The sequence below is a fragment of the Sesamum indicum genome, linkage group LG2, assembly GCF_000512975.1.
Source record: "Sesamum indicum cultivar Zhongzhi No. 13 linkage group LG2, S_indicum_v1.0, whole genome shotgun sequence".
Classification (NCBI taxonomy): Eukaryota; Viridiplantae; Streptophyta; class Magnoliopsida; order Lamiales; family Pedaliaceae; genus Sesamum; species Sesamum indicum.
Window position 1 is genome coordinate 11,353,901 of NC_026146.1, and position 13,043 is coordinate 11,366,943.

The 13,043-nt window shown below is 31.9% G+C and overlaps 1 protein-coding gene across 1 annotated transcript; it reads right to left on the reverse strand.

Annotated features, from left to right (window-relative positions):
* On the reverse strand, positions 30 to 2,202 carry LOC105155814 (WAT1-related protein At5g07050-like). Its single transcript, XM_011071777.2, has 7 exons — positions 1,858 to 2,202; positions 1,715 to 1,777; positions 1,505 to 1,621; positions 1,133 to 1,385; positions 891 to 1,049; positions 641 to 792; positions 30 to 539 (listed from the first exon to the last, which is right to left on the reverse strand). The coding sequence occupies exons 1-7, from the start codon at positions 2,064 to 2,066 to the stop codon at positions 278 to 280; spliced, it is 1,215 nt and encodes a 404-aa protein (XP_011070079.1). The 5' UTR covers positions 2,067 to 2,202; the 3' UTR covers positions 30 to 277.

A 13,043-nucleotide genomic window follows, 5' to 3' on the forward strand; every position in this document is an offset into this window, starting at 1 on the left:
TTCGGAAAATTTTCAGCTTACACAAAAGGCGAAGAGCACAAACTCCCTCATCTACTCATCATAATTTTAAAAACAAAATATCCAAATTTATATATATTAGAAAAAAAAAAAAGAAAATAGTGAAGCTATAATTACTAAAAAAACCCTTACTCAACCTTCCTTACCCACCAGTACTACCATCTTTTTTTCTTTTAATTCTTTATCCTATTTCTACCATCTATATATATATATATATATATATATATTTCCTAGCTGTATTTAATTTTCTTGAACTGGTTTATAGCTTTGGCGCCTGCACGGCTATCATGGGAGGCTGTGGCATTGGTGCAGTGACGGCTACGGCTGGAACCGGCATTCTGCTCTGCGTTTCAACTATATTTGCTTCGATATCTTCCGACGTTGTCATTGTCTGATTGCTCACTGACCCACCTTTCACTGGTTCAAGAATCAATTCCTCTGCTTCCTTCTCTTTGTATTCCTTGTATTTGCCCCACAACACTGAGTACAGTCCTATCACTATCAACACTGCCCCAAGAACCCTGAATTTTCAAGAAAACAAAATAAATCAGTTAATTAGCTGAGTATATATACTCATGAATCTTATGAAAAGGATGTAAAAATTTGGACACTTAGTAATTACCCTCCGAGGTAAATTTTCTCGGCCAAGATGAAGGAGCCCATGATGGCAACAATGATCATCATCAGCGGGCTGAAGGCGGTGACGAAAACGGGCCCTCGTTTTTGCATCACAATACCTTGGACGTAGTATGCAATGCTTGAGGAAACAATACCCTGCATTGATCGATGTTGTCAAGAAACCAGACGGTCAGGTCGTTGCTTCACGACGTTGTTATATTAGTACTTGATTATGTTGGGAGAAATGAACTTACAGCATAGGCAGCAGCCAAGAGGTTCATGTCGAAACCGATGGCCCAAGCGTGTGGTTTGTGCTCCATCACGAAGGTGACAGCAATAGATTGGAGTGTTCCCATGAAGCACACGAGGGCTGTCAGTGAAAGCTGGGCTGTGTATTTTCTCAGTGTGATTGCCTGATTCAGACAATCAAAACTATGAGAAATAGGAATAGAAAAGGAGTTTTCTTGAATATGTAACAACACGTATATGTAGAGACCTGAAGGATGAAGAAAGAAGCCCAGGCAAGAGTGGCAATGATGAGGAGGATAGAGCCCTTAACCCAGTCCTTGTCAGTGTTTGAGTCAATGGTTGTAGGAACATAGGATTTCTGAGGATGAATGTAGTTGGACCAGACCATGTTGATCACATGTCCTTTGTACAGTGTCATCAGCATGGCTCCAGCCACTGTTACTATCGTTCCGACCACCTTTGCTTGGCACCTCAACTTCTTCAGATTCACCTTCTCCATCCTACAAATACATCATCTTAACACATTGAGTACGTTTTTTTTTTATCCAATAATCTTGGAGGGATCGAGAAAAAGTTCCGGTCAAGATAATTAAACAAGAAGTAGTATGTGCATAAATACCTGCAGATGACGGCCATAACAAAAGTCATAGCAGGAAGCATGTTGCTCATGGCACATGAAAAAGTTGGGGAAGTGAACTTAAGTCCAGCGTAGTACAAGTTCTGATCTATGACAGGCCTGTCCGAAATCCCAATAATTGATCAGTTATATATTACTTTGATTCCTCACAGAAATTTCATGGTATGTTGCCATGATCATGGAGACACTCACCCAAGAAGTCCTAACACAAACAGCTGCATGAATATCGTAAACGTAATCTTCGGCCTCACTTTCCTGTCGAAAAAACAAAGAAAATTCAATAAGTGAAAATATATGAAAGAAAAACAAGAATCCCAGAAAGTTAATTAGTATACCTTTCTAGAATTAGAGCAAAGGGAGCAATAGCAGCAGTGGCAAAGGCATGTCTGTAAACGACCAGCACATAGTGACTCATTCCTCTGTTAAGAGACACCTTTGTAATAATATTCATCCCAGCATACCCAAATTGCAAACAAATCATGGCTATGTATGGCTTAGCCTTCTCAAAAGAACTCCCTGCAGAGCTGCTGCCTTTTCCTTCCATCTTTCTTGTTTGTTTCTTTCTTTTCACTAACTGAACAAATTTCAACTTGTTGAAAATTAAGGAGAAGTAGTTCTGTTAGAGAGAGGAAAACACACTTGAAGAGCTTGTGTTTGTCCTAGGAAATCAAGGCTTGGAAACTAGCCTATTTATAAGTGCTTTCTTGGATGCCTCCACTCCCCACCAAGGGGTCGTTGTGGGGAGGGGGTGTGTTTGGGAATTTGTTCTAGGTTAGTAGCTCTTGATCAGCCGCATCTAATTGAATATTCTGATATGTTGTGTATATATCCATAGACGGGTGATGTGAGTTCCACGTGGCCTCTGTCTGTCTGAATGGGTGGGCTCCAAGTACATTTCTTTTTTTCCCCTTCATAGTGGCCAAGTGATTTGAGAGCAACCAAAACCAAAAGGTGATTTTAGTGCTGGCTGACGCCATTGTGAGAAGAGGGACCCACATATCGTCACCCTCGACGCGGCACTCCGTCGCCTTTGCTCCGCCGGAGACGGTGGCGCCAACAGATGGAGAGCTTCAGTACATGTCAGAACACAGACCAAATTAACTTCCAAATTCTTGACGTTTTACGAGGCAAAATCCCATGAAAATTAACCATAATGATCTGCATATATATTAATTAAAAGATTAATAAAATAAAAAGAGGTTAATTAATTAATAAAGTTGGATGCTTATTCGGTTTCGTTTCTGGGTAGAGAGCACTTTGCATGCAGAGGATTTGTTTTAACTTAATGTTTGGCAGAATGTCCACTTGACAAAGTTACAACTACTTTAATTTGCTTTTACTTATATTAATATTTGGAGCTAGAATGTTAGTGCGTGTACTGTGTGTTTTATGACTGTTGATCGATCGATATTGCTAGTGATCACCGAACAATATTCTTCAACGTAAGTACGTATATATATTATTCTTGAATATAGTGAAAAATATAATAAACTAATATTTGTGACATGTGATAAGAATCTTCACCCACCTCTAATTAGTTTTGTTCTAATATATATATAATCTTCTTAATTAGACATCCTTAAATTATGTCGGATTTGATAATTCCACATGCATGCCACAGAATATATTGGAGGGAAGAATAATTAGAGGGAAAAATGCTTTTTTTAGTTTCATAAAATAAGGGTAAAATTTGTTTTGATACCATAACTATGATAGATGTCGTTTTTAATCCCATAAAACTCATAATCACATATTTTTATTAGTTCCAAAAAGTCAAGTGCGTTGTGGTTTGGGACTAGAAAGGAGTTGTGATTTTCAGACTAAAAAAGCGTGATTTTAAATTTTATGAGACTAAAAGCGTCACCTATCATAATTTACCCAATAATTAGATGTATATATATGATATGCACAATCCACATTTTTTTATTAAATTATTAAATACAATTGATATGAATTGATGCGGCCACTAGAAGAAAATTTACTATTGGCTATAATTTTATTGGTTATGGACTAAAATCATCGTAAATAATTATTATTAACGATGAATAAACAAAAATCATTATAAAAATTCAGATTATCCATCATGTAAATTATTTTTACCATGGCTTTCGTTTAACCACACTTGCAAAGATCATAGTTCATAACCGTTGCATGACCGTGGTCATGGATGACTATTTTATTCTTAAATATGATTAAATATTAATTTTTTCTAAAGGACTACGATTAGACATGTTAAACGTGAAAGTAAATTGTTATTAAAACCGATAATTATAAAAGGAGAAAATTAAAAAATTATTAAATATACAGTTTTCGAAATACTTAATTTTGGTAATGGGTCGACTCAATATAGATGACGAGTAAAACTAATTATTTTTCTCTACAATATTAACTTCTCTTGGATCGATCTGATTTGAATATCGGAGGATTATTTTTTCAACGTCTCTAACAAGTGTTGATGTTGTATCTCTCAATCTTTTGATCTAATGTTAGAAATTCAAGATGGAATAAAAAAAAATTAAAATAAAAAACGTGAAACTTACGTGTGTCTTTCAAAGTTAGCGTAGGGCGTATTTTGCTAGAGTTGGTATACCTTATCCTGGGAATCTTTGCTTCATAATAATAAGAATTGTATCCTGCGAGAAGTGTTAGATTCCATGGCAGCCAGATGATGGGAGCTGCACGTACCAAAATTCCTATACGTTTCAGACAAGTGGGATGAACGATGTATATGTCGATGTCGATGGGAGGGGAATTTCAACCATTAGATTCCAACCGATTAAATTCTTACTATATTCACAGCCTTCTGATATTTGGTGTGAATGGTCTAATCAAAGTTCTTGCAACTGGATTCTAATATCTATGCTAACTTTACTTATAATCAGCTGCACTTAACAACAATCTCTACTCATTTCGGACAACTATATATGTACCTTATATTTTTCAATTCTTGTACGATTCCTAGATGCTTTTTCTTTTGTGATATTTGTAATTAAAGCATGATTTACCTGACGCTCTACATACATCTTGAAATCGTATAGGATTAAAATATTTATTAATTGGAATATAAAATATAAGTAAATATTTGTCCGTTATGATTTATAATTCGATTGATACTTCATTGCATGAGATATACGATTTTGTCCTAAAAAGGCGCCTTGATATAAAGATGTGATCTTGGGACTTATAAATCACTCAAACTTCTTGTTTGCAATCAATGTGGGACGCTTGCGTATATCAATAATAGAATAGTATTTTGAGGTATTTATAATTTATGATTATTCATACAGCCAATAGTTATAATTTTTACTTTAAATTATTGGGTCGGATAACAAAAAAAAAAAAAAAACGTGTAGATCCTAAGCCTGTAAGGACATGTCGGCTACTCCTAACTAGTTGTATTTATGGGATTTACACATTTTCCAACATAATGTTCCAATTCCTAACCAACTCATCTGTATGAGGCCCAAGAATTCCAAGTGCATCATAAATTAATTTCCTCAACAGACCTGGAAAAGACTGCACGGACTAATATTCGAAGGATCACTAGGTCCTGTCGTGACAGCATCAGCTAGCATATAACTATATATGTATATAGTGGGGTTTTAAAGGTATGGAATTGATAAGATTTGGGACAAAGTTGCGACGGACATGGCCTGCCTCGGTGGTGGCAAAGCAATCGTGTGCACCAACCCATGTCGCCTTTCCATCATCGACTTATCTCATCAAAACCCTTTCAGCTTATCACATTAATGCAGATCTGATTATATTTTTTCTCAAAGAATAAAGTATTATTTAGCATATATACCACAAATATTCCTATGATTCTTCATCCTTTCGGTTAATTGGAATTTTTGTTTCACTATATATATAAATCACTTTAAATCAAATATATAAAAAGTAATTATCCGCGGCATATGTTCATATTGTGGTTTGCAATTCTGGAGAAATTATCCACTACGGATAAACCTTGGTTATCGCACCTTGGGAACTGTGTGCTCTGTCATGATGATATAATGGAATCACACAACCACTTATTCTTCCGATGTAGGTATAGCAAAGATTGCCTTTTTTTTTCTACGGCAAATGGTTCGGTTCCCTTGGCCTAATAGGGATTGGGCAAGGGATATTAACTGGGGTGCGAGGAAGTGGCGTGGGAAGCACATCATTAACATATCTTATCGCGCATTACTTGGCTCGTGCGTTTATCATTTATGGAGGGAGCGGAATTTGAGGAGATTTGAACACGAGGAAAGACACCCGAGGATTGTGGCTCACTTAATTGTAGAGGATGTCCGAATGCGTATACTAAGTGTTAAGTTAACTAGCTCGGTCAGTACATGTACATTGTATAGACTTTGGCGTATCCCTTGGCCTGTCGAGGATACCATAGGATAAGAATACCTATTGTACTATATCTTTTCTTTTATTAATGAAAATTATATTCCCCCCCCCCCCCCCCCCAAAAAAAAAAAAAAAAAATCTTAAAAAAAAAAAAAAAAAAAAAAAAAAAAAAAAAAAAAGGAAGGCAAAAAAAAAAAAAAGAGAAGAAAAAAATATATTTTCTCTCTTTGAAAGAAAGGCATAGCTCAAGTCGAGAAAAGTGATATACTCTCCCCCCCCCCCCCACAAAAAAAAAAAGTAACTATCGTTGAAATAGATAAATATTCATACAAGTGGGATCCTAGAATTTGGACCTCAACTTTTGTTTTATATGTGGGACGAAATAGTTATCATTAGACCAAAAATTGTAATTGTTAGAACAACAAAATACTAAGGTCTCGTTTACTTTTTATTACTAGGTTGTATATGCAATTCAATACACTTATATAAGATGTTTACTTTGCATTATGAAAGTTCGTTTCTAATTCAAGAGCTCAATACTAATGACTGTTTATGTATAATTTTTCATCCAAACTGTTTAAGTAAATATAGTATAATTAAAATAGAGTTTGTTTTATCATGTCAACGCGGCTTAAAGAACCATAAGCGTCATGACTTGAGAGGTTAATTCTCAGCCAGTTATGTTCCCATCAAAAATTATAATCAATTATAGCTGCAAATTGAATTTGATATATTTGATGCACGTGCACAAAAAAATTATAATAATTAAATATTATTTAATAAAAAAAATTATTGTAGGAAGAATGATAATATGAAAATGATCATGATAAAGAGTAAATAAAATTACATGAAAATATTTGAAGTGAGAGAAAGAGAAAAAAATAATAATAACTAAAAATAAATAACTGTGTATAAAAATATAATTTTTACCACTTGTAGATAGTTGAGAAAATGTAAAAATTAGTTAGTGGGAAAAAAATAGAAACAGACCAAAAATGAGAGAAATATCAAAGAGGTATTCTCTCTTATTACATAGTAAAACTAATCGATATGACACGTCGTTCCTACATGCATATAATAGATAATCTTTCACATTTTAAAATATATTATAAACAAGAGTAAATATATAAACCAGTATATTACAATAATAAAAAAAAGAAAAAATTAATTTATTAATTAATATAAATTTTGAAAAATTGAATAAATTAGTTATTTTATTATAAAGGACGTTCTTAACTTTACAAAAAAAATTGCTAAAACGGTGTCATAAGCACCATTTATGAGTATGGAAGAGCTTTTCTTTTTATACTTATTGTTATGGCACGTTGTTCCTGCATGCATATACTAAATACTCTTTTCACACTTTAAAATATATTATAAATAAGAATGAAATATATAAATCAGTATATTACATTGATAAAACAAAAAGAAAGAAAAATTAATAATCTATCAATTAATGTAAATTTTGAACAATTAAATGAGTTGGTTATTTTATCATAAATGATATTTTTTTAACTTGATAAAAATTAGTGCAACAGTGTCATTAACCGTTCTTTGCAAGTGTGGAAGGATTTTTTCTTAACATGAGTATAAATTAGCATAGATTAGCACTGGAAACCAACATATATACTAGGATGAAGTGGACATGAGGCGCGCCATGATTCAGACAGTTAGTTTTATGCAATTTACGTTTGTACAAAATAAAGACAAAAAAAAAAAAAGAGTTGCTAATCCTTAATTTATTTATTTTTTTCCCCTAAAAATATGAGGATTGAATAATGTGGAGGATGTTTCAAGTATATATGAGAGGGAGATACAAGGCTTAAGTGCAATTTTGTCCCCAACTTAAATATATGTGGTATTTTTGTCCATTAATTTTTTAGGAAAGCATATTGATAATATATATCATTTTATTTTTCGCGATTTTATTCATTTTCTCGTCAGAGTTCATCCTTTTCATTGGAAAAATGCATGTGCTTCACCCATGACATTTTAAAATTCGGATTTTTATTTTTATTGATCCATTTCTACCAGCATTTTTGTGCTTTAACTTTTGACAGCGACATTTTGATCTTATATTTTATTTTTGCGATATTAGTTCTTTTTTTGCTGGAGTTGAACTCCAGCAAACAAAAGGACTGAACTTGTAACAAATAAAATATATATATGTATATATATATAAGGTCAAAATATTATTCTATAAAAATAAAGGAGGAAAATGCTAAATAATTTAAGTTATAGGAAAAAAATACATTTAATTCCCAAAAATAATAAGGTGGAGGGTTGAGAAGTAGTAGCAGAAAATGTGAAGCAAAAAAGAGGAAGTGGTCTGGAGACAAAAGAATTGGGTTTCCGTGGAGAAGAGCACCCGACGCCGAAAATGGGGATCTAATCATCCTCAATCATCTCGACATCGACTCATGCCAAACAACCAAACATCCTCAATTCATTGCCTCCAACCACTCTACCCATTGTCTCCTCCGTTTATCTCATCATTCTAATTATTCATTTTCTTGGACGCCCAAATGGGACACAAATTCTTGCGTTCTTGAAACCATCAATTATTATAATTTCGTGCTTCAAATTAAATATTATCATATTTATTTAACACATACTCGAATTCTTATCGAGACTTATGTTTTTTTACGTTTTAATTTAAGTGTTGATTCTCACGTGGTTAAAATTAAATTTAAATTTTTAAAAATCGTAAGTTAAGTGTGGGGAACCTGATCGGCACACATAATGCAAACGTAATCCTTCATGACGGGTCAATCGTGTGTTGTCCCTACTTTCCATTTTTGTAAGGGAAAAAAGAGTTGAATCATTCAAGAATGGGAGGGGTGGAGAGTGATGTGTGAATTTTATGAAATTGAAAAAAGGGAGAGTTTTGTTAATATCAAAATTAAGATATATGAAAAAGTGATGGTAATAATTATACTAAACTATGATGGAATCATTGTAATATATATTGTCGGATTTTTTATTTTCTAATTATTTTATATTGTTTTGCGGAGTACGTGAGATTCCACTAAGAATTGCGAAGGGGGACAACTCTGAGATTGGAGATTGATTCTGGAACTTGCTTCGTCGTTTTTGCTGCTATTTCCTCATGAAGTGATATGAAATTGTCGGAAAGATTTTCTACTTTAAAATGTTTTTTTTTTAATTCTTGGAAAAAAATCTATATGTTATAATACCATAAATTTCAATTATCAACAACTATAATAATTAATATACGATCAATTATTAATAATTAGTAACAATCTATATTCGAGAGATTTCAACATTACTACAAAACTATCCAGTTATATTGGCTATAAGTACTCGAGCATGGAATGGGAAATTGTTTTACTCAAATCATATTTGGTCGAATAAATCAATTACAGAGCAAATACGATATATTTATTATGTAATTGATATACACCAATTACACTGTAAGTGTATTGCATTTGTCATATAATTAGTTCAGCATTGCCAAAAGATTGTGTCTACGTTCCGCTGAACTTTTTCTGTAGAGAGCTAAACAGATCAGAGGACATTTCAGCACAATCAGCTACATTTAATAGCATTACTGGTCTTTCTTATGAACGTCACCAGAAGTTGTGTATCATTTCATCTATATCAGTTTCGTAGTTTTGCTGCTAATGAAGTCTTGCTCGATTGACAAGCTGTAGCATCACCATTTTATTTATTTGAGCATTTCAATTTTTATAATTAATTTGCATATATCCTAATAATTTAATTCAGTTGTACCCATAATTAATTGTGATTAGCTGCATGCAACTTCACATACAAATTGCTGCTCCAAAAAAAATCAAAGGCCCACAAACCCTTTTCTCCTTTTTAATCATACACAAACTTTTGATCACCAAACAAACCCTAGGAAGATCATGAATTCATTCTCACTCGTTCTTTTTCAATTCTTGCAAGCAACAAAACCCTTTTTTCAGACAACATTTTTACATAGTAGTACAAAACTACTTTGTGGCTTTTAAAAGAACATGAATTATATATGTACCTTATCTCACCTTTCACTATGCCTTGTTTGTTTGTTTGTTTTTAAAAGTTTAATCAATTTTAAAAGCTGAATCATCAGCTTTTGTTCTAACAATCTTGTCCATAGTTGTTTGATTATACTCTTTCATTGACCAAAAATGTCCTAATTTTTGTGAATGAAAAGGAAAAAAAAAATGACAAGATTTGATGGGTTTTTTTTTTTTCAATTAACGTACTTTTTTGTTTGATCCCACGAGTGCGATTTTAATATATTTGAAAAAAGTGTTGAATTATTGAGAGGTAAGTGGTCAATAATCGTGTTCAAAAAAGTTGTGGTCAAAGATTGATGGTTTATGTGATGCCATCTTTATTTCAATAGTGTAGTCATTGCTCATTAAAGGGTTGGCTTTAATCAAGGTTTAATTCTCCACTAATCAGCTACTAAAGACAGTGTTAAGAAACTTAAATTAATGAAATTAGTAGTTGTAAATTTATGATTACTTTCTTGAAAAGCTTCCAATAATTGATATAACTACAAAATTAGGACATATTCACTATGTTTGGTTTATTGTTTTGACATTTCCCGAGACAAGACAAAACAAAACACACTCAATGTTTGTTTTTTTATTTTTTACACCTTATCTGTTATTTTTTAATTTTTCAACTTTCTATTTATAATATATATATATATATATACACTATGACGATCGGGTTGGAACTATGGCCCAATGGTTGAAAGGTAAAGCAAATATGGCAAAGAGTCGTACCTAAAAGCATACAAATATAAGAGGTGTTTGCAATAACTTCTGCTTTTATGGTGGGAATAAGTTAATCATAAAAAAATTGGAGAGTTAAACAGTTTTGGAAAAATATTTTAATATTTATAATTTTATCAATTAGTTGTAAAAGATGGTATAAAAATGCTTAAAACTTTTGGCTTGAATCAACTAAATTGAAATAGTTTAAAAGCATAATTTGTATAACAAAAGCATTGTTTCTAGCTTATCTTTAACAATAAGCTGATAAGTAGTTATTTTAAATAATTGCAAATACCCCTATAGAATCATTTAATTGGTATTTATACTTAGGTTTCGGCCACTTGTATGGACCTCAACGAGCGTCTTGAGATCCCGCCACATCTCTACTATCCATGGCCAATAATTCAGGTCGATCGGAATACCTCAAATACGTACAAAAACACAGGAATCCTTGACCAGCATCATCGTTTCTCTTCTTTATGAAGGGTATTTCTCAAAACATCTTATCTTTATCATATTATATAATTCATTTTTTTTCTTAATTTTGTATGTTATTTAAAACATCGATATCGTACAACTTTTCGTCCACCTATTATTCCTATTTTATTTTTTTTTCGTCTCAATAATTGAAACCTTCTCATTTATCCAAAATGGATAGAATATATAGATATGATGAAGGGAAGTCTTTATCTAATACTTTAGAATTATGATCTTTTTTATTTGATGTATACATATGAAGTATGTTTGATGGGTGAATTTGAGTATACCCTCACGCAACTCATTTGGTGTTGAATGGATGAGATGGCTTTTTCCTTTTTTGGACCAATAAAATTGGGATGTTCACTGCATTTAATTTCTTTTCCTATTATTGCCTATCTTTTGTTTTTATGAGTGCTTATTCTTTTCGCAAGTTGAGGGACGCAATTGCCTTGTACACAACCCAACAATCACTACCTATCTTTTTATTCCTAAATATTTTGAAATTTATTAATATACTAATATTCTTTATTTTAAGAATAAATTATTTAAGTACAGTTATTAGTGTCTTTTCACAATAAAAAACAAACACTTAGAATATTCACATTTTTATATATAGTATAAATTTCATTTTGGGTATCGTAACTCAAAATACATCAGTCTGTTTTTGAAATTTTCTTGACAATGGGACCTCCCACCTAAATTTTCTGTTGTCCATGATGTCTTTAACCATGCAATATTCCACAGAAGCAAATGGGCATTTAACTTGTTGATGAAGACATTATTTCCACATAAGCAAAAACAAAAAAAGGAAGCAAAATGGTGAACATAGACGCGAAAAAGTGCTTACAAATAAACTCGGACCCTATTTCCCTCCGAAATACCAAATTACTATGTTTTTATCACCCTTGCTGCAGAACTTGACAGCCACATGCAACGCACGTGACCAAACCGTTAGTTTTTAACCGTTGGTATTCAAACTATTCTGCAAAACATGGTACTAATATTACAATGTATTATAAATATTGGTATCGAGTTATAATTTTCTCTTTTTTTTTATAGTGTATATTTAATATGTAAACAAAGATGTGGAAAACATAATACATAAATAATTGGTGGAAAGAAAAATTCAATAGCCTAATTTAATAATAGCAAAACTCACCTGCAAATTATAAGTTTAGAGATAGAATTTCAGATTATCCATTGGAACAACCTATAGATGGATGGGCTGAAAATGATTAGTTAAATGGGCTTAACAAACTCAATGGCCCAATGGGTTAAGCCCAATTAAAGTGTTGGTGGGTCCAGTAGCAGAGCCCTCTCGTTATTCTTCGCAATTATATGCTTATTTTCTCAAACAAGGGCCAAAACAGAAGCTTCTCACATCAAGTGTAGTTTCACCAGATTACTCATATCTTAGAGTTTGTTTGGTTGAGACGAAAAATGAATGTATAAGAGATAATTTGGTATTTATTTTGAGGAAGAGATGAAAATAAAGTAAAATTCGATTGATATGAAACTCCTTCGGAGTCTGATTTTGTTTCCGCCTAATGGAAGTATAAGACTAAAAAGATAAAAAAAGTACAATTTTTATTTTTATTTACTCTATTATATATCTATATATATATATATATATTTTTTTTCCTATTCTTCTATCTTTTTTACTGATAATGCCATACATAATTGCCAGAGAAAATATAATAAAATTATTGGAAAAGTATTGCGTCAAAATTAACAATTAGGTAAATAATCTTGTTAGAAATTTTTATTTATTTAACTAAAAAATTTAGAATAAATGAATAATACTCATTTTGATGACTATTTTTATTAATTATTTTTTATTCTTATTTAATAAATATTTTTATTAATAAGATTTTTAAATTTTTTATATGCTAAAAATTATATTAGTATAATATTAATTTATTTATTTTCTAATACTAAATAAAAAG

What these genes read in the sequence shown, in the direction of transcription:
- LOC105155814 (XM_011071777.2), bottom strand. Translation starts at nt 2,066, where the DNA reads ATGGAAGGAAAAGGCAGCAGCTCTGCAGGGAGTTCTTTTGAGAAGGCT. An exon ending in TTTGTGTTAGGACTTCTTGG is followed by an intron (nt 1,622 to 1,714) that starts GTGAGTGTCTCC and finishes GATTTCGGACAG; the next exon opens with GCCTGTCATAGATCAGAACT. An exon ending in GAGAAAATTTACCTCGGAGG is followed by an intron (nt 540 to 640) that starts GTAATTACTAAG and finishes TTGAAAATTCAG; the next exon opens with GGTTCTTGGGGCAGTGTTGA.